The sequence below is a fragment of the Pollachius pollachius genome, assembly GCF_949987615.1.
Source record: "Pollachius pollachius genome assembly, chromosome: 11".
NCBI lineage: Eukaryota > Metazoa > Chordata > Actinopteri > Gadiformes > Gadidae > Pollachius > Pollachius pollachius.
The window spans coordinates 567,709-594,000 of record NC_136944.1 but is presented as its reverse complement, the minus strand read 5'-3'; the positions used below and the strand labels follow the sequence as shown (position 1 = coordinate 594,000).

The following is a 26,292-nucleotide window of genomic DNA, read 5'->3' as shown; positions in this document are numbered from 1 at the left end:
AGCTCATCTGAAACACTAAAGGCCTCGGTAGTTTAGGTCTGGTTTTGATCATCTTATGACTTTAAATCTGTGCCAAGCTGTGATTTGAGTTAATTCATACCGGGGTTATGTAGGAGTCATATGAGCCATTATTGTTACTAGTGCTGCTACGACCGTAGTGGATGAATTGCTGAACGCGTCAATCTGTAGACATTGTCTTATTTAAGAGATTAAGATGGAGGAGGTGGGGTGTGTTGCGTCCCCAGGTGATTTACTGCTGGGACCAACGGTGTTTGTAACCAGACCAGGAATCCATGGCTGAAGGAGCTGATGGAGGAGCCCTGCTGAAGGCCCTCCCTGGTGGAGGAGCTGGTGGAGGCCATGACGGAGGCTGGTGGAGGAGCTGATGGAGGCCCTGCCTGGTGGAGGAGCTGATGGAGGCTGGTGGAGGAGCTGATGGAGGCCCTGCTAGGTGGAGGAGCTGATGGAGGAGCCGTGCTGAAGGCCCTCCCTGGTGGAGGAGCTGATGGAGGCCATGATGGAGGCTGGTGGAGGAGCTGATGTCTGTCGTGGGGTAGATGGAGCCTGACTCTGAAGTGATCATCACACTCACTGCCACTTCTCGTAGAATACTGCTACCACAAACTACCGGCGTTGGTTAATATACCAGACAATTACATCTGTTTTACCACACATTGAAGCAAGACTTCTGCTGTTTGTTCCAGACCAGGACTCTGTCTGAGGAGAGCTGGTGGAGGAGCTGAGACGCTGGAGGACGACTAGGAATCGACCAACAAGGATTCCTCGTGAGTTTGTATTTACTTAACATGTTTGACTTAAAGGGCAAAATACTGCTGTTCCTTTGACATGTGTTAACAAACTACCGCTGTGTTTTCTTACTGGAAAGCGTTTCTGGAGCGGAGGCAAGCTGGTAGGGGAGGCGTGAATCTGGAGTATGACCATCACTCTACCAACAAGGATTGTAAGTTTGTATTAACGTAACAAAGTGGAAATAAAGGGCTTAAAAATAAGACAAACTACATGTTTGTTACCCGATGTTTGGCCAGACTTGCGCTGCTTGTTCCAGACCAGGACTCTGAGGACCGCTGATGAAGGAGCCAAGACTCTGGAGGATGACATCACTCTACCAACAAGGATCCTCATAAGTTTGCATAAAGTAAACAGAGGACTTGATGTAACGCAGGATTACTTTGTCCAGTACAAGTTAAGGCATACTACTGAGCTTGGTTACCACACAAACTACAGCTGCTAATTTATTACGCGGCTTTAGAGCCCAACTACTACTGTGTTTGTGACCTTACATTAGAGACCAATTATGTTTGTAACCAGACCAGGAATCTGGAGGACTGACGGAGAAGCCATACATCTGGAAGGCAAATCCTGAGGACGACCAGGGCTCTACCATCAAGGATTCCTCGTAAGTTTGCATTATCTGGACATGGTAGACTAGGTAGGGGGTTGGGGGTTCAATTCTCAAGGCGCCCTAAAGCCTGCCTCCTCCTTAATGATGTCTCTTTGGTTCAGATAATGTTGCATCTTTTGAATATTGAACCTAATCCATGTCCTTGTTTGGTCCGGGCAGACACACCTGAGCTGAACCTCACCTGATGCTGTTTGGTCGGGGGCAGACTCACCTGAGCTGAACCCCACCTGATCCTGACATCCTGCTGGTCCCGTCTCCTCAGTTCACCTGAGCCTCATCCTCCAGAAGACCTGCTGAGCTCAGCGGTCTGAGGCTGATGGATCAATGACCTCCAGTGGGAGTGATCTTCTTGACCCCACATGTACCCGTGTGCTTCCACACGCCTTTCCCTCACGTCTGTCACTAACCTCACTACTCTCTACTCCTTCCCCTTCTTCTTCCTTCTCCATTGTTTGAACCTTTACTCTGAAGGAGTGTCTTCTTGAACCTTTACACTGAAGGAGCGTCTTCCTGCCCTCAGAGGGTTCAGCGTTAGGGTTGAGAGTCAGGGTTTAGAGTGAGGGACAGAGCTGGTCAGGAAGGACTGCTTTTACACAAACCTCTTCAGTTGCTTTCTGAATGGTGGGGACATTTTGAAATGATTAATTTGGGAAAATGTTTTCCTCTGCTTTCCTTCACAAAAGTGTGTATTAAACTTCTGTCAAGTGTTTTTGATTATACTGTATATAAAAATCCTACATTGACTTCTGCATGTTTGGTGCGGTTCATTAATTGTCTTTTAACTTGGTTAATGTTAAGCTAAACTCCTGCAATACATTTAATATACATGATGAATGTTATTCAGCAATGTTCACAATCCATTTTGTAAAAATATAAAACATCCATATTTCTAGTAAATTCAAGCCTATTAATGTATTTAACAATGTACATACTGCCCCCGCGGGCTATTCTCTGCTACAACATGTTCAAACCACCAACCCGGTCTGACATCAATGTACAGTGTTGGGGAGTAACGGAATACATGTACCGGCGTTACGTATTCAGAATACAAATTATAGCTAACTGTATTCCGTTAGTTACAATTTTAATAGTTGCTATTTAGAATACAGTTACATTGAAATCAATGGCTAACATGACGATACTTCCGTTTCAGCAGTTTTTTCGTGCTTTCACACCAACAGCATTTAGTGCGCACTAAACGAGTTTGGTCCCTTGGTTCGGTGCGTTGGTCTGAATGCAACCACCTCACTTTGATGTGAACCAAATCAGCCGACCGAGACCTCCCTGAACAGCTGGTCTCGGTTCGCCTCCAAACGAACCCTGGTACGGTTCGCTTGAGATGTGAAAGCGAACGCACCTCGGTCTGATCCAGTTCTACAAAGTACATGCATCTTTGGACGTAACAGGTAACTCCAAGACTAGCAGCAAATTGTCGGACCGTCTGGGAATTTGGACAGACACCCACATAAAACGTATGCTGGAAAAAACACATAAAAATGCGGATGCATTTAACACATTCAGCACCAGGATGAGGCAGAAGGAGTTCGACCGGTCCACTACCGCCCTAGACCTTTTTGTCCAATGATTGAACGATTCTCTCTCTCTCTCTCTCCTCTCTCTCCTCTCTCTCTCTATATTAAGGCGATTTTATAGGCAACACCTATGCACTTAGTTCAGTGAAAAAAATGTTAGATGTAATAGCAAATATCTTTCGCATGAACATACCCTTATAGTCTTTGTTCCACTACAGCAAATTATATAAAATAGTGCACTTTCAGGGACACATTCGGCCAGTTTGAACAGAAGAACACACCAGAATAGGCCTGTTTAGTCAGCAGGATTTGATGCCGCATTCCTACCATTATACAATGCAATTCAATGTGGAAGTAATCCAAGTATTCAGAATGCAAGACTCAGATTGAGTGATGATAAGGAACACGTTGCATATTACATTTTTCGGCATGTATTCTGTATTCTGTAACTGGATACATTTTAAAAGTATCCTTCTCAACACTGTCAATGTACTATAGCTACGTTGGTTCAAACGGAAAATGTAGTTTGGTGTGAGACTGTTGTCCAAACTGTCCAGCAGAGGGAGCTGTCACACAGCTCAATTAATTGTACAGGAATGTGTGCGTGTATTTACATTTTAAAATGTTCATGTGCTGGTCTAGTTTCTGCAAATAACTCTGCCTCCAGCAACCGGATTGGTCAAACCGTATGAAGTGAAAGAAATAAAAGCCCAATTCACCAGATCTGAGGTCAGCTGCCGTCACATTTTGGATCATGAATGTATTGAGGGAACGAGTGAGTTAAATAATAACCACCTGGAACTTGGTGCGTTTCCTGGAGGTCAGAGGATGGCAGGACGCGTGTTAACCTGGTCGATAAGGCCCTGAACCCAGAACCTAAACCCAGACATCCTAAACACAGACCCTGAACCCAGAACCCAGGGGCGTCACTATGCTGTTTTATTCGCGGCTAAAGCCCCGGATCTTATTTAATTAGCCCTGAATATAGTTTTTGGGTAAAATAAATTAAATAAAAGTAAAAATATTCACAAATATTTATAAGTAGCCTAGTCTAGATAGTCCTTCTGGCAAGAGAATAAACAGTTTAAAAACATAACCTGTTCGCCACCTCAAGTGAATTAACCTCTCCTATCCCCAGTCAGATCTGTGTGTGTGTGTGTGTGTAGGTGTGTGTGTATGTATGTGTGAGCTTGGCTGACAATCCCTTTCTCCTCCATGTCGCGGTTCATGGACTTCAGAGAGTCAAGGCCAAAGTTCCTTTCCCCCAATTCTTCTCAACCATGGCCGAGATATCCCCCACTACGAGTCGTTACTTGTTGTGGAAGTACCAGAGACGTCAGACGCAGTCTTTATGATTCACAATATCATCCAAGGTGCACATAGCTTTTGGCCTTGATATTAGATATAATATTATATGAATACCCATGTATAATATTACTATATTATATTATATAGATATAGCGCTCCAGGAGTCCGCAAACGTCAACAATCTCTTCTCCTCCATGCTGTGGTTCAGTCTGACAGCTCATTGGTCAATGGGCAGCAGCTCATTTGCATTAAGGCTACAGACACCAGAAACAGTGCATTCTGAAGGGACTGAAACAGAGGGGAATACTAGTAGGAGAATTCTTTTTTCCTAAAAGCTATTTCAGGCAAACAGCTTCAAAAACATGTTTTCTGGAAGTCAAATACTTTGTTTACTTTTGGGAAAACACCATACTATGTCTTGTTTAACATCAAGAAAACAGAGATATAATCTTTCTGCAGATTAAATAATATAATGTATGAATCCTTATTCAGTTCCCCACCCAGCTAGAGTGCAGAACCAAGATGGCTGCTGGCCCAGGACTGATCTGACTGGTTTGGAAACTGCCTGGGTGACCTGATTGGCTGCCTGGGTCACATGGTGTGCTGAGTGTTGGCTGTGGAAAGCCCCAGTAGCTGCAGCCTGGGTTCCCGCCAGAGACCAGGAGCACCACAACACCAACTGTACAAACTGCCACAACACCGGCCTCCATCTTGTCTCCTGACGTCAAAAGAGTGTACTAAAGTGAGATCATCATCGTGTTGTGTACTAAAGTGAGATCATCATTGTGTTATGTAATAAAGTGAGATCACCGTTGTGTTGTATTGTGTACTAAAGTGAGGTCATCGTTGTATTGTGTACTAAAGTGAGATCATCGTTGTGTTGTATGTGTTCACTCTGAGTACTCTGTGTACTCTGAGTACTGTGTACGCTGAGTAATCTGTCCACTCTGAGTATTCTGTACTCAGAGTGGACAGAGCTCAGAGCTGTCCATGTTTCATTAAGCTGATTATTATTTAACACTGAGTGAGGTCATGGATCAGCCGACTATTCAAGGTTAGTCTGGGAGGAGTTTGAACTGGGAGGGGAACTGGTCCATCAGGAAGAAGACTAAGATACTGTAGTCCACTATTATCCGTGATAGATCATAAATATGAATTACTTTGAATCAGTAGGTTGATCATTTTTAAGATTCCTGCTCTATAAGATGCAGCTATGGAGTCAGCTGTCAGGTTGAAGTTAAGAATTAATTTTTCTTCTTGTGCCTTCTTGCGGCCTTGGGTGACTTTAAAGGTACTTGGGACAGAATGAACGGTTGTTATATTTGCAGTCCGGTATTATGATTACATTATTCAGACAGGAATCTTGGTTAGTGAAGACATTTAAACGTCATCTTGTACTGGTTCTTGTTCTCTGTTTGCCCGCATCACAGATCTGGTTGTGATGTCATACCACACGAGGAAGTCCATATATGGTCCTGCCCTCCTTGAGAATGAGAGGATCTATGAATCTGCGTCGAGGAAAGACCACCCTGCCTCTTGTCCAAAGTTAACAGAGACAACAGCCCCCTGTGAGCGGAAAAACGCAGCTCATATAAAAGCAGAGTCTGGGAGGAGTATGAACTGGGAGGGGAACTGGTCTAACTGGTTGGACATCGTTTCCTTGATATGAGTCAGACGGTTTGTTGTGGCTCACTTCATCACAGCAGGAAGACGACTAAGGTACTGTAGTCCACTCTGATTCATGATAGATCGTAAATATGAATAACTTTTAGTCTTATCAATAGGTTGATAGTTAGTTTCCTGTAAAACCACATGGTTAAAAATGTTAGTCAATGTATGGATGCATTGCTATTTGTCAAAATTGCTATTGAATAATTTTGAAGATTCCTGCTCTGTAGAATGCTGCGTGTTAGACTGTGGGCTTTGGCGATCGAACCTTTCAGCCTTGAGTCAAGCGTCAGGTTGAGGTTAATAATGACTGTTTCGTCAGATTCAGAATTGGTTCTAAGTCACAAGTCCTGTGGTTACTTTAAAGGTACTGAGGATAGAATGGACAGTTGTTATATTTGTAGTGCGGTATTATTATTACATTATTTCAACAGGAAGACGGCCATCTTGGTTAGTGAAAGTGTTTAAAGGTCATCTTGTACTGGGTGTTGTTCTCTGTGGGCCTGCATCATTCTGCAGTAGTGTAGGCCTACTCTATATCTGAGAGCATCACTCGTATGAGAGGGACATGACCTTCAAGGTGAATTAACACTGCCGCGACCACCTCAACACAGAAGTCCCTGGTGACGACTGGTTCGTGTTCTTCAGCTCAGCCAATCACACTGACATCCTCTCACCAGCAGGTGGTGCTGCAGTGCACCTTTTCGAGGGTTTCAAAACGGACCAAGCAAATTGTTCCACTTTACTACCACTGTTGTTGAATGAATCACAGACTGCAGAAGAGTAGACCGTTTGTGACTTTTTTTCTTTTGTGTGTGTGTGTGTGTGAACTCTGAGTTCTGTGTGCACTCTGAGTACTCTGTGCACTCTGAGTATTCTGTACTCAGAGTGGACAGAGCTCAGAGCTCTCTGTCCATTCTTCATATTTAAAACAGTGATTACTTTTCATCAATGAATGAGGTCATGGATCAGCCACCTATAAGAGGTTAGTCTGGGATGAGTATGAACTGGGAGGGGAACTGGTTCAACTGGTTGGTTCACCATTTCCTTGTTATGAGTCGGATGGTGTGGTGTGGCTCACTTTATTACTGTAGGAAGAAGACAAAGATAGTGTAGTCCACTCTTATCTGTGATAGATTATACATACGAATAACTTTGAATCTTATCAGTAGGTTTTAAGATTGCATTTTTAAGATTCCTGCTCTGTAGAATATCACGTGTTAGACTGTGGGCTTTGGGGATCGAACCCAGAACCTTCCAGTCTGGAGCCAAGCGTTTGGTTGAAGTTAATAATTACTTTTTCTTCTTGTGTGTCCTTGGGTGACTTTAAAGGTACTTAGGACAGAAAGTACAGCTGTTATATTTGTAGTGCGGTATTATGATAACATTATTTAGACAGTAAGAAGGCCATCTTGCTTTGTGAAGGTGTTTAAACGTCTTCTCTTACCGGGTCCTGTTCTCTGTGGGCCTGCCTCACAGATCTGGTTGTGATGTCACCACATGAGGAAGTCCATGTATGGTCCTGCCTTCAGAGCGGTTTAACCAGCACAGGGAGCAGTTGGTATGATATCCGCACGGTGAACTTGATCTTATCAGACACATTTTGTAGCCTTTTGAGACCTTCTGTGTTGAATGATGATACGTTATTAAAGAGTATATGAGAAACGTCTGGGATTGAGAAGGTCTATGAATCTGCGTCTATGAATCTGCGTCTGCGTCTTGTCCAAAGTTAACAGAGACAACGGCCCCCTGTGAGCGGAATACACAGCTCATATAAAAGCAGAGAGTAAACCAACGCCGAGTGGCAGTAGAAACAGAATGGAGTTGTGTTTGTGTCCAGGTCTCCAGTCTACTATGGATGAGGAGAGAGAGGAGGGGGGGCCTGCCTCTAAGACCACTCTGTCTGGGGAACATGGCCGCCGGAGCAAAGCTAAGAGGTAAGAAGAGGATCTCTCTGTCAGTGACTGTTGTCCATCTCAGAGCTCAGCATTGATACATCATGACTCCATCATTAGTCTGAGTAAAAGCTGTGTGTGTGTGTGTGTGTGTGTGTGTGTGTGTGTGTGTGTGTATGTGTGTGTGTGTGTTGAAGCCCAGAGAAGCAGCACAGAGCAGACTCCCCCGGACCCAGCTGTGTCTCCATGAAGAGTGACCGGTCTATCGATCATCTGTTTGGTTTTAAACTCAGAAATCAGCCAAATGGGAAGAGGTGAGGATTTATTATATATTTTACAGGTACAGCTTCCATCAAACATCCATAAATCCTGGTTCTTGTTTTTCTAGAAGAGTCCAGCAGCAGAGAGCAGACTCCCCTGGACCCAGCTGTGTCTCCATGAAGAGTGACCGCTCTATGGATATACCATGGGATTTTAAAGATGGACGCCCCTCCAGAGAGGAGAGGTAGGGGGTTCAAACAGACGATGAAAACAGACCAGTTGGTTGTTATCAGACTCTACTGATACTGATATCTACAATTTTGTGGAAATAGAATTGTGTGTGTGTGTGTGTGTGTGTGTGTGTGTGTGTGTGTGTGTGTGTGTGTGTGTGTGTGCGTGATCCCCCACAGGCACCAGGAGAGGTCAAAGGTTACCAGTGCTCAGTCTCTACAGCAGCATCAAACAGAGCTGATCAAGGTGTGTAAATGTCCACCAAGACGTTTGATTTCAGCTCTCCTTGGACATTAGAAAGCATCTCTTGTCCAGCGGGACGTGGATCCAGGACAGATGCTTCTGATGTCTCAGTTAGTTCAGAGTAAAGTTCTCCTTGATGTTTGTTCTGTTCCAGAGAGCTGAGGAGAACGCACACGCTTTTTTAGACAAGGAGCTGAAGAAGCTCTGGAGGGATCTCTTCTCAGATTACCCACAATGCTCAGAGGGTCAGAGAGTGGAGGAGGAGGAGGTGGATGGTAAGAAGGAGGAGCAGAGGAGGCGCGCCATAGAGGGAGTGGTGGACATCACAAAGCTCTGCCTGATGGAGATGAACCAGGAGGAACTGGCCGACACACTGGGGGGCGGTAAGAGACTCTTATCTTGAAAACAGATAAGAAATACACAGTTTGATGAGCAGTAGGAGATTATGATTTGTTCTCTTCAGACTAAATTACATAGTGTGAGACTTATACATTTCATACTTCTATGTAGAGACAATCTTTCCTCTTTGAGTTTTTCCTCTTTCAATTTTTCCTTCTTTGTTAAATGGTTTGATCCAGTATGTGGGGTTGTTGTGGGGTATCAGGTTAAATGGTTTGATCCGGATATGTAGGGTAATGGTGGGGGTCTCAGGTTAAAGAATGTTAAACATCATCATTACCAGCACCAAATCCCCCGACCACATCACCCCCATTCTCGTCCAACTACACTGGCTCAGTGTCCAACACCGGATTGACCTTAAAACCCTTCTGCTCTCCGACAAAGCCCTCCACAACGTGGCCCCCACTTATCTCCCCGACCTCCTCCAGGAGGACAGGCCCTGCCGCTCCCTTCGTCATCCTCAGCTGGTCTTCACCGTCCCGACCTCCCGCCTCAGCACCGTGGGTGATAGGGCTCTCAGCACCGTGGGTGCTAGGGCTCTCAGCACCGTGGGTGCTAGGGCTCTCAGCACCGCGGGTGCTAGTGCTCTGACCTGAACTGAAAGAGACGCCCTGACAACATTGAAATCCCTCCTCAAAACACATGTGTTCTCACTGGCCTGCTCGCTGTAATGACCCCCTACCGTGGGTTCCCCTCGTATCCCCGTTGTGCTGCTGTTCTTACCCCCTCCTACCTGGGTCTCCTCACTGTTCTTACCCCCTCCTACCTGGGTCTCCTCACTGTTCTTACCCCCTCCTACCTGGGTCTCCTCACTGTTCTTACCCCCTCCTACCTGGGTCTCCTCACTGTTCTTACCCCCTCCTACCTGGGTCTCCTCACTGTTCTTACCCCCTCCTACCTGGGTCTCCTCACTGTTCTTACCCCCTCCTACCTGGGTCTCCTCACTGTTCTTACCCCCTCCTACCTGGGTCTCCTCACTGCTGTTCTTACCCCCTCCTACCTGGGTCTCCTCACTGTTCTTACCCCCTCCTACCTGGGTCTCCTCACTGTTCTTACTCCTTCCTACCTGGGTCTCCTCACTGTTCTAACCCCCTCCTCCCTGGGTCTCCTCACTGTTCTTACCCCCTCCTACCTGGGTCTCCTCACTGCTGTTCTTACCCCCTCCTACCTGGGTCTCCTCACTGTTCTTACCCCCTCCTACCTGGGTCTCCTCACTGTTCTAACCCCCTCCTACCTGGGTCTCCTCACTGTTCTTACCCCCTCCTACCTGGGTCTCCTCACTGTTCTTACCCCCTCCTACCTGGGTCTCCTCACTGTTCTTACCCCCTCCTACTTGGGTCTTATGTCTTGTTTTGATCATGCTGTTGGGATGCAGCTCCTGCTGTTCTTGACCCTAGATTGTTTTATGAATTGTAAGGGGACCTTGGGTGTCATAAAAGGTGCCTTGAAATAAAATGTTATTAAATGTAATTATTATTATTATTATTATTATTATTATTATTAATAATATTAAACGTAAGCTGCAGATCAACAGCAGAATAACTCTGTGGAAGAGATGCAACACTATCTTTATTAATCAATCAATTAATCAATTAATCATCTTTGTTATATCAGCATGTCATTTTACACCAATTCACTATCATTATTATTATCATTAGACCAATCATATTGCTGTGGAAAAAACAAAGTCCTGAACATTTTGAATATGTAACATGCAGTCTTTGTCACGACCAGCTTCTCCGACCACAAGTTATGAAGCCACATTAACGTTAAACATTATACTGGTGACCAACAGCAGAACAACTCAGTGGAAGTGATGAAACCCTGTCTTGTTGTATCAGCATAGCAAATCACTTTACACTGATTCACTATCATTATTACTATCATTAGAACAATCATATTGCTGCGGAAATAATAGTCCTTACCATTTTGAATCTGTTACATGCAGTCCTTCACAACCAGCTTTTCCAACCACCAAGTAATGAAGCCACTAAATATCATGAAGTTGGTAATTTAACAGGAAATATTGACCTGGTTCCACTGATCACCATCCACTAACTGATGTCATCTGTTGTTTTGTCATTTAGGATCTGATGCTGTCGATTGCAAGCATAAAATCAAGTCTCATTTGAAGAAGAAGTTCAGGTGTGTGTTTGAGGGAATCGCTAAAGCAGGAAAGCGAACAGATCTGAACGACTTCTACACAGAGCTCTTCATCACAGAGAGAGGCAGTGGAGAGGTCAACAAGGAACATGAGGTCAGACTTATTGAAACAGCTTCCAGGAAACCAGCCAAGGAAGAAACACCAATCAGATGTGAAGACATCTTTAAACCCTTACCTGGAAACGATCAACCAATCAGGACAATAATGACAACTGGAGTGGCCGGCATTGGTAAAACCGTCTTAACACACAAGTTCATTCTGGACTGGGCTGAAGGGAAAACCAACCAGGACATACACTTCACATTTCTCCTCACTTTCAGAGAGCTAAATTTACTGAAAAGGAAAGAGTTTAGCTTGGTGGAACTTCTTCATCACCTCTTTAGTGAGACCAAAGAAGCAGGAATCTGCAGATTCGACCGGTTCCAAGTTGTCTTCATCTTGGATGGTCTGGATGAGTGTCGACTTCCTCTGGACTTCCAGAGAAACCCGATCTGGACTGATGTCACAAAGTCCACCTTGGTGGACGTGCTGCTAACAAACCTCATCAGGGGCGACCTGCTTCCCTCTGCTCGCATTTGGATAACCACACGCCCTGCGGCAGCCAATCAGATCCCTGCTGAGTGTGTTGACATGGTGACAGAGGTGAGGGGGTTCTCCGACCAACAGAAGGAGGAGTACTTCAGGAAGAGATTCCGAGAGGAAACGCTGGCCACCACAATCATCTCCCATGTCAAGAAATCAAGAAGCCTCCACATCATGTGTCACATCCCAGTCTTCTGTTGGATCACTGCTACAGTTCTGGAAGACATCTTAAAAAAATCCCAGATCAAAGAGATGCCCAAGACCGTGACTCAGATGTACAGCCACTTCCTGAGGGTTCAGTCCATACAGGGGGACAGGAAGTACCATGGGAGGGCTGAAACAGATCCGGACTGGAGTTTAGAGAGCAGGGAGATCATTGTTTCTCTTGGAAAACTTGCTTTTAACCAGCTGGAGAAAGGGAACCTGATCTTCTACGAGGCAGATATGGCAGAGTGTGACATCAATATCAGAGCAGCCTCAGTGTACTCAGGAGTGTTCACCCAGATCTTTAAAGAGGAGTGTGGGCTGTACCAGGACAAGGTGTTCTGCTTTGTCCATCTGAGCATCCAGGAGTTTCTGGCTGCCCTTTATGTCTTTCTGTCCTTCATCGATACTGGTGTCAATCTGCTCTCAGAAGAACCACCAACCTCCAGGAAAGATAAACTCCTCTTCTACCAGAGTGCTGTGGACAAGGCCTTACAGAGTGAGAACGGACACCTGGACTTGTTCCTCCGCTTCCTCCTGGGCCTCTCTCTGGAGACCAATCAGATTGTCCTACGCGGTCTGCTGGGACAGAAAAAAAGATCACTGACCACTCAGATTAAAACAGGTCTGTTGCGACTGACAGGAAGCAGCTCAAAGACCAATAAGGGAACAGTGTCTTACATCAAGGAGAACATAAAAGGAGACCTATCTCCAGAGAGAAGCATCAATCTGTTCCACTGTCTGAATGAGCTGAACGACTGTTCTCTAGTGAAGGAGATCCAACAGTACCTGACATCAGGAAGTCTCTCCGGAGAATCTCTCTCCCCTGCTCAGTGGTCAGCTCTGGTCTTCATCTTACTGACATCAGAAGAGGAGCTGGACGTGTTTGACCTGAAAAAATACTCTGCTTCAGAAGATGGTCTTCTCAGGCTGCTGCCAGTGGTCAAAGCCTCCAAAATATCTCTGTAGGTTCACTAATAACATGTATTACAATACACACTACACAATATAAATACAACTGGAATATAAGGTTAAAATAATATGAAAAAGATTTCTGTAGGTTCATTACAACATGTATTGATATTCTGCTCATAACAGAATAAACATACTAGCTATAATAATATACAAAACTCTGTAGGTGTCCTATTAACGTGTAATGTATTATAGTATACATAAGAGAATATTCAGAAAAATAGAATATAGGAGTATTCATTTATACATCTAATTATTTAGTTTTTTTTTGTTAAACTAATAACATTCCTTCATTATTGAATAACTTAAAGATGTATGTTATTTTAATCACAGTTCCTGACATGTTCTCTTTATTTTGGGTAAAGGCTGAAGGGCTGTCATCTGTCAGAGAGATGCTGTGAAGCTCTGGCCTTAGTTCTCAGCTCCAACTCCTCTAGTCTGAGAGAGCTGGACCTGAGTACCAATGATCTGCAGGATTCAGGAGTGAAGCTGCTCTCTGCTGGACTGGGGAGTCCACACTGTACACTGGAAACTCTCAGGTCCGTTTTACCCAATGGTCAAACAGTTACACCACAAGGTGCAATATCAGAAGACATTTAACAGATTTACCTCCATAAAAGTGCACACATAAAGTGAAGCAGCAAGCAACTGACATCCCTAAGCGCACAAATGCTTTCTTAGTTCTTGTGCTCGCAAAGTGTTTTCCTGATCGCTATGATAATTATTCTCCTCTAAACACAATATGCATAATATTGGAATAAAACTTCTAATTATACGCAAAACAATGCTTTAGATGAACTAATAGCATGTATTACAATACATTACATAATACTGCAACAAAAAGTAACATTAATAGAAAAAACGATTTCCAAACACAGCAAAACAATTTTAAATGGACTGCATTAATATAGCTCTTTTCTAACCTTTGGCCACCCAAAGCGCTTTACAATATTGCCTCACATTCACGCACACATTCACACACCGACCGCGGAGTCAGCCATGCAAGGCGACAGCCAGCTCGTCGGTAGCAGTTAGGGTCAGGTGCCTTGCTCAAGCACACCTCAACACTCAGCTAGGAGGAGAGGGGATTGAACCAGCAACCTCCAGGTTACCAGCCAACCCGCTATTCCCTCCTGAGCTACTGCCGCCTCTTCACAACAAATTTCATATAGTTATACATTTTACACCCAATATTGAATAACCACAATTTCTTCAATATGTAATAAGTTAACGATGTAAGTTATTTTAATCACAGTTCCTAACCTGTTCTCTTTGTTTTGTGTGAAGGCTGAAGGGCTGTCATCTGTCAGAGAGATGCTGTGAAGCTCTGGCCTCAGTTCTCAGCTCCAACTCCTCTAGTCTGAGAGAGCTGGACCTGAGTACCAATGATCTGCAGGATTCAGGAGTGAAGCTGCTCTCTGCTGGACTGGGGAGTCCACACTGTACACTGGAAACCCTCAGGTCAGTTTTACCCAATGGTTAAACAGATACACCACAAGGTGCAATATCAGAAGACATTTAACAGATTTACATCCATAAAAGTGTGCACGTAAAGTGAAGCAGCACGAAACTGACATCCCCAAGCGCACAAATGCTGTCTAAAGGTACGGCCACACTGAACGCTTCATGCTCGTTAAAGGCGTAGAAAATCAGCATTTTTGCATTGGGAACCATTGGTTTTTGGGGCGTAGATGCGTTACACGCGCTAAAAGTAGCGCTTTAGGCGTGTTAGATGCGTTTTACGCACCTAAATAACGCGCCCAGCGCACCTACGTGCCCAACGCACCTATGTGCGGAGTTCAAAAAATTGAACTTTTTACGCGCCTACGCGTGACGCTTAGCCACGATAGCCAATCAGCGTTGAGCTTGACCCGACGTCACTGGCAGAGTGACGGAGGACAGGCGCTCCGCAGCTAATATGGAGCGCCTGTAATTGGTGTCCTGACGGGAGATCCTGGCACCAACCCGGGCTAGCAGGTCATCGAACATGGCCCCAGTCAACCCAAAATACCGCTGGAACCGGCCGTCATCCAGGCGGAGTTCCTGGAGGAGGTGGTGAAACTCACCCAGCTGTGAGCGCCTACGGAGGATGTCATGCACCCAAACACGACGGCGTTTGGGTTTCCTACTCTCCTCGAACTCCCACAACATATACAGCGCAGCGATGGTGGTGATCTCAGCCATGTTTGTGGAGCAAATGAAAAGTAGCGGGGTAAAATAAGTTTTGGGCCGGCTCATCTAGCTCCGTAGGCGTGTTGAACCATTTTTGTGACACACAATGATGAAGCGGCAGGTTAGGCCTAATCAAACTCGCGTAACGCGTTCAGTGTGGCCGTACCTTTAGTTCTCGTGCTCGCAAGGTGTTTTCCTGATCGCTATGATGTTTATTCTCATCCCAACACACTATACATAATATAGGAATAAAACTTCTAATTACATACAAAATATCGCTTTAGGTTAACTGATAACATGTATTACAATACAATGCATAATATACATAATATTGTAACTAAAAGTAATATTAATATACAAAACGACTTTTTAAACACTGCAAAACAACTATCTTATTGTTATGCATTTTTCACCCAAGTTGAATAACCACAATTTCTTCATTATGTAATAAGTTGAAGATGTATTTTATTTTAATCACAGTTCCTAACCTGTTCTCTTTATTTTGTGTGAAGGCTGAAGGGCTGTGATCTGTCAGAGAGATGCTGTGAAGCTCTGGCCTCAGTTCTCAGCTCAAACTCCTCTAGTCTGAGAGAGCTGGACCTGAGTACCAATGATCTGCAGGATTCAGGAGTGAAGCTGCTCTCTGCTGGACTGGGGAGTCCACACTGTACACTGGAAACTCTCAGGTCCGTTTTACCCAATTGTCAAACAGTTACACCACAAGGTTCAATATCAGAAGAAATTTAACAGATTTACAACCATAAAATTGCACACATAATGTGAAGCAGCACGAAACTGACAACGCCAAGCGCACAAATGCTGTCTTAGTTCTTGTGCTAGCAAAGTCTTTTCCTGAACGCTGTGATGTTTATTCACCTCACAACGCAATATACAAAATATTGGAATAAAACTTCTAATTATATACAAAACATTGCTTTAGATTAACTGATAACATTAGAATACATAATATACATAATACTGCAACAAATAGTAATTTTAATATACAAACGACTTTTCAAATGCTGCAAAACAACTATCTTATTGTTATACATTTTACACCCAATTTGAATAACCACAATTTCTTCATTATGTAATAAGTTGAAGTTGTAAGTTATTTTAATCACAGTTCCTAACCTGTTCTCTTTATTTTGTGTGAAGGCTGAAGGGCTGCAATCTGTCAGAGAGATGCTGTGAAGCTCTGGCCTCAGTTCTCAGCTCCAACTCCTCTCGTCTGAGAGAGCTGGACCTGAGTACCAATGATCTGCAGGATTCAGGAGTGAAGCTGCTCTCTGCTGGACTGGGGAGTCCACACTGTACACTGGAAACTCTCAGGTCAGTTTTCAGCCTCTTCAAACTGGGTCATGGGGTTGTTTAATATGTAAGGGATGGTCCACGACTAGTTGGACCGTTATCGAAAAGAACACACAAGACGGTATGCATGTTATATGTTATGTAGCTCTGGCCAGCTGATGTGAGGGTTAGGGGTTGACCTGTTAACTACTAGTATGTTATGTTTGTTATATGTTACGTAGCTCTGGCCAGCTGATGTGAGGGTTAGGGGTTGACCTGTTAACTACTCGTATGTTATGTTTGTTATATGTTATGTAAGTCTGGACCGCTGATGTGAGGGTTAGGGGTTGACCTGTTAACTACTAGTATGTTATGTATGTTATATGTTATGTAGCTCTGGCCAGCTGATGTGAGGGTTAGGGGTTGACCTGTTAACTACTAGTATGTTATGTATGTTATATGTTATGTAACTCTGGTCAGCAGATGTGAGCTGAGGAGTTGTCATTAGTGTAGACATGGGGATGAGGCTTTAGCTGTGCTGTGATCTGAATATAATGTACACCTCACCATAGAACATCACTGGCCGTGGTAAAGTGAATCATATTGAACATTAAAGATGGACTTTATTAACTTCACATTAGTTTGGTGTAGTGCTGCCCATGTCCGATGCCTTTCTGTTGCTCTTTTGCCTGCTGACAAAACTCTCCCTGGTTCTACACAATGTTAGAACCTGTGAAGAAATGGTCTCAGCGTACCAAACACAGCGGACTTCTCCTGACTCTAACCAAACAATATCTCATTGAGTTGTAGCTATTGAGAAAGGAGCATTTGTGTATGATCCGGTTTCACATCCAAGTGAAGGAAGTTCTGATGTCTGTGATGATGTCATCTCCCAACTTCCTCTTCCTGTCTCCTTGTCCTCCAAATGGAATGAATACACTTTATAAATGTGGTTACTTTAGTATGAACTGCTCTCAACCAGAATAAATATAATAAAGTGTGTGTGTATGTGTGTGTGTGTGTGTGTGTGTGTGTGTGTGTGTGTGTGTGTGTGTGTGTGTGTGTGTGTAGCTTGTCTGGCTGCCTGGTCACACAGGAAGGCTGTTCTTCTCTGGCCTCAGCTCTGAGCTCCAACCCCTCCCATCTGAGAGAGCTGGACCTGAGCTACAATCACCCAGGAGACTCTGGAGCTGCGCTGCTCTCTGCTGGACTGGAGGATCCACGCTGGAGACTGGACACTCTCAGGTATGGAGAGGACAGCTCACCACTCAGGGACAAAGTCTCCTACGAGGATTCAAGCCGCTGCTAGATGAAGTGGTTTGAAGAGGCAGCTGTCACTCACGTTGTGTAGAACGTGATGAGACGGCAGATGATGAAGGTGAATGTTTCAACATGCTGCTCTCACTTTGTTTCCCCCCCAGTGTGGAGCACGGTGGAGTGTGGAGGCTGAAACCAGCTCTAAAGAAGTGTAAGTGTCTGTTTGATTCATCACATCACACACTCACTACTGAGATGGAAAGCCCATCCACACAGCAGGAAGTGAGATCAGATCCTACTGGGAATGAGGATGATGGCTGACATCATGTATCTTCCATATATTAATACTGTCCAATCATCATGAAGATAGCATCTGGGCTCGGGGGAGGGGGGGGGGGGGGGGGGGGAGGGGGGGCTGAGGGTCCACACACACACACACACACACACACACACACACACACACACACACAAAGGGTGCTGAGGGGAGGGTCTGGGCTCGGGGGGGGGGGGGGGGGGGTGAAGGCGGAGTCTGAAGCAATAGCGTTACTATAACATCACATGACCCCCCCCCCTCACATGTCATGTTCAGGAGAACAGTAACAGTGATGATGATGAGGATGAAGAGCGGTTCAGCAGCTCATCATGTCTGGTTCTCCCTCAGATGCCTGTGAACTCACCCTGGACCCCAACACGGCCCACAGAGACCTCTCTCTGTCTGAGGACAACAGGAAGGTGACGATGGTTGGAGAGGACCAGTCGTATCCGGATCACCCAGAGAGATTTGACTACTGGGACCAGGTGTTGGGTAGAGAGGCTCTGACTGGCCGCTGTTACTGGGAGGTAGAGTGGGAAGGATGGGTTGAGATAGGAGTGACATACAGAGGAATCACAAGGAGAGGACGGGGTGGTGACAGCGGGCTTGGAGTGAACAACAAGTCCTGGAGTCTTGATTGTGATGATGATGGTTACTCTGCCATGTACAACGGTACAGTAACAGCCCTCCCTCTCTCCCACGCTGGCTCCACCAGAGTAGGAGTGTATCTGGACCGGCCTGCTGGCTCTCTGTCCTTCTACAGAGTGTCCCCAGGTGGAGGAGGGTCCTCAGACACACTGACACACCTCCACACCTTCTGGTCCTCCTTCACCCAGGAGGACCTCCTCCCTGGGGTCGGGGTATGGCAGAGGGGGACCCCAGGGGGAGAGGAGAGGGGGAGCTCAGTGACTCTGTGTCGGTTGTAGAAGAAAAAAAAGCAGGCGCGGGGGAGGAGGACCGTCGGCTGCAGTGCTGCAGTACAAACACACACACACACACACACACACACACACACACACACACACACACACACACACACACACACACTGAGAGGACTGATGACTCAGTGTCTCTGTTGCAGTTATAGTCTCTCTCTCCCTCTCTCTCTCTCTCTCCCTGTATCTGTCTCTCGCTCTCTCCCTGTCTCTCTCTCCCTGTATCTGTCTCTCTTTCTCTTTCTTTCCCCCTCTCTCTCTCTCTCTCTCCCTGTCTCTCTCCCTGTATCTCTCTCTCTCTCTCTCTCCCTGTCTCTCTCTCCCTGTATCTCTCTCTCTCTCTCCCTGTCTCTCTCTCCCTGTATCTCTCTCTCTCTCTCTCTCTCTCTCTCTCTCCCTGTCTCTCTCCCTGTATCTCTCTCTCTCTCTCCCTGTCTCTCTCTCCCTGTATCTCTCTCTCTCTCTCTCCCTCTCTCCCTCTCTTTTTCTTTCCCTCTCTCTCCCTCTTCTAGACAGTATAGTATGATAAACCATGAAAAGACTTTTAAGATCTCCCATAGTTAGAGAAGCACATTTATTATTTGAAATGTATATAAAATACCTATTGATGGTAAATGTTTGTATATTTTCAGATGTCACCAGTTTTGGTCTTAAGGGCTCTGATATCATCATTTTTGTTATAACCCTGATTTACAACCTGATTTAAAGCAGATTTTATATTTTATTAATAATAACCAAAAGGTCTATGCGATAATGTTGCATGTTGTAAATTACTTTAAACTGAATCTTGATTTTTTTGTGTTCTGATGGGAACCAAGCATCCACAGAACATGTTCAGTTATTAAAGATATGCATAGGCGTAATTTACGGGGGGGTTAGAGGGGTTATAACCCCCTCAATAATCAGATCCAGCTAATATAACCCCCTCAATATCATCACACATAATTCAGATGAACAAAAAAATTAAATATTCTGAATTAATACCTTGTTTGTTTTCTTTATTAATTTAATTTGTCAGCAAGATAGTATCATGTTTTGATAATCTATAATGTACCCCCCCCCCCCCCCAGCCCACCGACTACTTGGTATTACCCGAACTATTTCGCAAGGTCGCTGGGGTGAATAGTAAGAGAAGACTAATGCTAACTATGAATGGATATGAAAAGGACACTGAAAGGCAGCCAGGGCCAGACAACAATTTTTAATTGTTGGTCGTCAAAGGAGCCAAAAGCCAAAAGGAGTAAAAATCCTGACGATAAGGAGGTAAATATCCGTATTGTTAAGTTAGGTGTTATCATCCACTCTATATTTTTTCACTACCTGGATAGTTTACGCCTCCATTTAAAGTGGAGAGGGACCTTCACTTTCCCCATAAACCCTCAAAATAAAGAGGTATCAGTGGAGAAACAAAATAATTTTCGATTGAGAGCATAATTTCACATTCAAACAGTATCGTTGGTGTGCTATGTGCAGTAAAACCAGTTGATCTGAATAATTCATGATTCATGCCAGATATTTATTTCCCGCTTTGTAAGAGCTAGCTAGCTAACTATGTGAACTTTATATGATTAGCATAGGCTACGTTGTAATGGCATCGATAGACGTCCTCAAACTAAGATTCTAGAACCCACTGCCTCAAACGTACTCGGTTACGGGTGGGTAAAATGCAATGTGAGTACAGAGACCAAATTGCTGTTTGCTCCCATACAGTCACACATACAGTTTTTTGGGGGAATGCATTAATTTACTTAGAGATGTCATCCATTGACAGCTAGCTCCTGTGGGCTAGTTCAGAGGTTACACCACTCCTTTTGAGCGTGCACTCCTGTACTGTACACACACATACACACACACACAACGGTTAATGACGGTGCATGTGAGTAAGCTTGCTCGTAGGAAACATTGAAACAGCATTATTGTTATTATTATTATTAATAATAATAATAATAATAATAATGGTATTATTATTATTATTATTTTATACAAAAATGTGTAGCAGTCTAAATGTGCTAGTAAGTGGGCAAAAGGAGTTTAAAATGCTTTACAACTTTTTGGTGAGGGAACACATATTCTCCAAAACTGATATCGATACCACCTCTCAACCCATTTAATATTTTTTTATATATCAGGAGAAGAGGGAAAGAGAGGGAAATGGCCAAGGAGGCGACAGAGGGTCAGGTGACCAGAGAGAGAGAGAAGGCAACAGAGCAATTGAAGGAGAGCGAGGAGGCGACAGAGGGTCAGGTGACCAGAGAGAGAGAGAAGAAGGAGACAGAGGAGGTGACAGAGCAATTGAAAGAGAGCGAGGAGGCGACAGAGGGTCAGGTGACCAGAGAGAGAGAGAAGGCGACAGAGCAATTGAAGGAGAGCGAGGAGGCGACAGAGGGTCAGGTGACCAGAGAGAGAGAGAAGAAGGAGACAGAGGAGGTGACAGAGCAATTGAAAGAGAGCGAGGAGGCGACAGAGGGTCAGGTGACCAGAGAGAGAGAGAAGAAGGAGACAGAGGAGGTGACAGAGCAATTGAAGGAGAGCGAGGAGGAGACAGAGGGTCAGGTGACCAGAGAGAGAGAGAAGAAGAAGGAGACAGAGGAGGCGACAAAGGGTCAGATGGCCAAAGTGAGGGAGAGAGAGCACAGAGACAGGCAGCGCAGGAGGCACAGATGACCAGGTAAGAGACCTCAAACAAAATTGTGCATGCCATACACTGTCAGAACACTGAACTGCATACTACTCTGTAGTATTCCATAAGAGTTTAAGGACTGAAACCACTTGATTCTCTACTATAGCACTTGGGGGGTTGTCAAACTCTAGGCATTGTTATAATAATAATATGAATAATAATTAATTTAATTTGTAACATACTCTTAATTCTGAGGAATCCCAGAATCCCAGTTACGGGTTTTAAGTGTAAATAAAACTGTAGATGCCCTTTCAAAAAGTGCTGACTTATCTTGACATTGCTCATTGTGCCTAGTATTTAGTTTTGAATGAGAGATCTTGTGTAAAGTAAGTAATTTGGTTGCTGTGGTTTCCCCACAGAGGGTCACATGATGAGGGCAGCAGTCAGGCAAATGAGCAGGTGAGAACACAAGGGAACATAATTTAGCTGTGAAGAGCATTATTGATCAATACATTCATTTAATAGGATTGTTATTTCAGAGAGTGACAAGTTTTCATGTCATATGTTACAGGATATTGAGCCCCAGGGATTTGATGTTTCAGACATCCTCACCTGCACAAAGCCTGCACAACCTGACCCTAAGCTTATAGTAGTGCAGAAGCGAGATAACTGTGTGTTGTCTTTTCAAGAGAAATGGTTCAAAACTTTTCCTTGGTTACATTACAGTGCCACTTTACAAGGAGTCATATGTTTTCACTGTGCCAAGGTTTTTTTGAATCAGCCAACATATGCAAGCAAGTGTGACCCTGCCTTTGTGAGTGTAGGCTTTAGAAATTGGAAAAAAGCTATCCAGAAGTTCTCACAACATGCAAAAAGTCAGTTGCATATCCATGCCGTGAACATCTATGCACAAAAAGGTAACACTATAGCTTCACAGCTTTCTTCAGCTGTTGCCAGACAACAGGAGGAAGCAAGGTATGGATTGATGAAGATTGTAGGCTCAATCAAATACTTAGCTAGGCAAGGTTTACCGCTACGAGGTCATGTGGAAGAGAAGGGTAATCTATCCCAACATCTGAAAGAAAAGGCAGAGGATGACCCTGCTTTTCAGAAGTGGTTAGAGACACGCAAGCAGGATTACACAAGTCCTCTCATTCAAAACGAGGTACTAGGCATAATGAGCAAAGACATTATAAGAGGAATAGCTGACACTATTAGATGCCTCCCAGTCACACAGTTTGCCTTGATTGTTGATGGGACACAAGACATATCAGGTCAAGAACAAGAATCTGTATGTCTTCGTTATGTGGATCATGACTTAAATCCTCATGAGGAATTCATTGGGATGTATTCAGTGCATGAGACCACAGGAGAATCTCTTGCAAATGTAGTATTAGATGTTATTTAGTTTGTCAGACTAAATTTGCCATTGTCAGCTCTGCGTGGGCAGACATATGATGGCGCAGCAAATATGTCTGGCAAATATTCTGGAACACAGGCTCACATTAGGAAGAAACAACCACTTGCTTTGTATGTGCACTGTGGAGCACACTGTGTTAATTTGATAGCACAGAAGGCATGCACAGCTTCTATAGTTGTGCGAGATGCCCTTGACTGGGTTCATCAATTAGGAGTTTTGTGTGGACAGTCTGGCAAATTCAAACATATGTTTCATACGATAGCGATATCTGACCACGGAACCTCAAGTGCCCTGAAACCACTTTGTGCTACTAGGTGGACCGTCAGACACGGTGCCATCCATTCTGTTTTAACACAGTATGACTCAATCCTCACTGCCTTAGAGGAAATGGCAGGGACTAACTCTCCCACTGCAACCACTGCAAATGGTCTATTTCAGCAGTTTATGAGAGGCAGCACTGTAGTTGGTCTTGTGATGGCACAAGCAGTTATTGGAGAGCTAGAGTGTCTCAACAGGTCTCTTCAGAGAAGGACAGAGACTGTTTCTGGTATGCGGGCTGCTGTTTGTAAGGTTCAGTCTACTCTCAATGGCAAGAGGAGTGATGAGGCCTTCCAACACCTTTTTGAGAGGGCATCTACAGTTGTGAATTCTGTAGACTTAGAACCCATAACAATGCCAAGAGTTCGACAACCACCCAAGTGCTATGGAGAATCAAGTGGATTCAGTCCTAAAACTCCTATAGAATATTACAGAGTTGAGTTTTATAAGGTACTTGACACCATTCACACACAGTTCACTGAACGTTTCCAGCAGGGTGGTCTTCTTACCCTCCAAAAGCTGGAGAACACCTTTCTTTCTGGAAATATTGATCCGGTGGTTCATGACCCAGAAATTAATGCCCAGCTGCTGGAAATCCAGCTACCGATGTTCAAACACAATTACATGTACTGTTCCTGTGGAGAGGCTACACACATTATCAGAGAGTTGCCAGCAGAGGTGCGAGGATTATTTACCGAAGTCGAAACTCTGATGAGATTACTCCTTGTGGTACCAGTCTCGTCCTCTGAGGCAGAGAGGAGCTTTAGTGCTCTTCGACGATTAAAAACTTGGTTACACACAAGTATGTCACAGCAGAGGCTGAACCATGTTGCAGTGTGCAACATCCATCAGGACAAATTGGACCTCTTAACTAAGAAGTCAATTTGTGCACAGTTCATTTCTTTTACACCAAGACGCAAACAGGTGTTTGGTGCTTTTATGTGAAATGCTTTTATACTTCTTTTGTATTTACCTGCTTTTGTTTAGATGTTGATAGTTTGAGCTGGTGATGCCCGACAATATGTTTATTGAATTGTGCATTTGTATTGAATTGTGTGAATTTGCTGGATGTAGGTGTCAATAATACAGTGATGCAATTGATTAATCTTTAAGTTCTTGCGTGTTTTTTTCATAAGATAGACACACACAAAATCAATTAAGTGGAAGCTGCCACTGCTGACTAATGCTTAAACACTGAATTTTACTACTGTGTCATTATGGCATAAATAGTCAAAAAGAAGCCAAAATCAGTAAAGGTATCGCAATGTATTTCTAATACAGGAACGGCAAATTGGCATGTTACCTTTTACACAAGAAGATGATTGATTAAATAAATATGCCGCGAGTTTAACCCCCCCAAAGGTAGACCCAAAGTTACGCCCTTGAAGATATGTGCACACCTGTTGATGCTTTGTAAAGTCTGCTGCTTCTATTGTTTTTGTCCTCCTGTTTATTGTGTACATGTAAGGGACTATTTTTCTGTTGTATTTGTTAATGAAGCATAATTGCAATAAACAACTCGGTGGATCCAAGTGAATGTTCTCGTGTGTTCAGCCGATTTTTTCTTCTTTTGTGAATAATGCTTCAATAAGTGCCTTAAGAAAAATAATATATTAATTAGGGCTGTCAAATTAACGCGTTAATTCCGATTAATTAATCACAAAAAAAATAACGCGTTCAAAAAATTAACGCAGATTAATCACGCTTCTATAGTGCCCTTTGACCCGGTGCGTCATTTGCGTTGAAACAAAATGGAGGCAGACGAGAAGACGCTGCTCGGCCCCGTGCACGGAAAGTTCAAGTTTAAACTCCCAGACGGAACTGTAGATAGGAACACCGTTATCTGCAATCTCTGTAGTAAGGAATTTTCCTATCACCGGAGTTCATCAACCCTTAAATATCACCTCAACGCAAAACGTTTGGTAGCAAGCTGGCAGGTACGAGCTGCCACCGCCCCTGAAGCTGGCGCTAGCAGCCAGCCTCGTCAAGCCACACTCGACTGAGATGCATTGAATCCTGAGTGAGATGGAAATGTTATTCATTTGATCTTAACATGCACCGTATGTTAATGAAAGACACTCATCTGCCGTAATTTACTTGAATTAAATTAATTTTGAAATACCTTCTCGGAAAAATGTAAGCATGAGATTAATTTAGATTAATGAATCACAGAGCCTGTAATTAATTAGATTATGTTTTTTAATCGCTTGACAGCCCTAATATTAATCAGAAATTCTAAATAAAACCACAAATGTTTTTCCTCTCTGGGTTTTGGTTGGGGGGGTTCTCAGTGTCTCTGTCGGTTGTGGAAAGAAACCACAGACAGACGGACGGACACTCTGTCTCTCTTTCTCTCCCCGTCTCCCTCTCCCCCCCCCCTCCCTCCCCCCCGTCTCCCCCCCCCCCCCTCGTCTCCCCCCCCCCCCCTCTCCCTCTCCCCCCGTCTCCCTCCCCCCCGTCTCCCTCTCTCCCCCCGTCTCCCTCCCCCCCCCGTCTCCCTCCCCCCCCCGTCTCCCTCTCCCCCCCTCTCCCTCCCCCCCCGTCTCCCTGTCCCCCCCTCTCCCTCTCCCCCCGTCTCCCTCCCCCCCCCGTCTCCCTCCCCCCCCCGTCTCCCTCTCCCCCCCTCTCCCTCCCCCCCCGTCTCCCTGTCCCCCCCTCTCCCTCTCCCCCCCCGTCTCCCTCCCCCCCCCGTCTCCCTCTCCCTCCCCCCCGTCTCCCTCCCCCCCGTCTCCCCCCCCCTCTCCTTCTCCCCCCCTCTCCCTCTCCCCCCGTCTCCCTCCCCCCCGTCTCCCTCCGTTTCGGTGTGCGTGTGCGTGTGTTCAGTGTGTGTGTGTGTGTGTCTATGTAAGTTCATGTGTGTGTGTGGGTGTGTGTGTGTCTATGTGAGTTCATGTGTGTGTGTGTGTGTGTCTATGTAAGTTCATGTGTGTGTGTGTGTGTGTGTGTCTATGTGAGTTCGTGTGTGTGTGTGTGTCTATGTGAGTTCGTGTGTGTGTGTGTGTGTCTATGTGAGTTCGTGTGTGTGGGTGTGTGTGTGCGTGTGTGTCTATGTAAGTTCATGTGTGTGGGTGTGTGTGTGTGTGTT

General features: G+C 44.8%; 1 protein-coding gene across 9 annotated transcripts in view; it reads left to right on the top strand.

Moving 5' to 3' along the window:
- The window catches only part of LOC307082435 (NACHT, LRR and PYD domains-containing protein 3-like), a 262,495-nt gene extending 243,144 nt beyond the window's left edge, over nt 1-19,351 (top strand). For 3 of the 9 annotated variants that reach the window (XM_079746014.1, XM_079746011.1, XM_079746010.1), the window contains exons 4-12: nt 8,215-8,331; nt 8,420-8,564; nt 8,716-8,944; nt 11,048-12,875; nt 15,567-15,740; nt 16,213-16,386; nt 17,416-17,589; nt 17,766-17,812; nt 18,263-19,351. In XM_079746014.1, the coding sequence (XP_079602140.1) occupies nt 8,215-8,331; nt 8,420-8,564; nt 8,716-8,944; nt 11,048-12,875; nt 15,567-15,740; nt 16,213-16,386; nt 17,416-17,589; nt 17,766-17,812; nt 18,263-18,840 (3,466 nt within the window). In that variant the 3' untranslated portion in view covers nt 18,841-19,351. The other 6 variants (XM_079746013.1, XM_079746008.1, XM_079746012.1 and 3 more) reach the window with 6 other exon arrangements.
- The last annotated feature ends 6,941 nt before the right edge of the window (nt 19,352-26,292 follow it).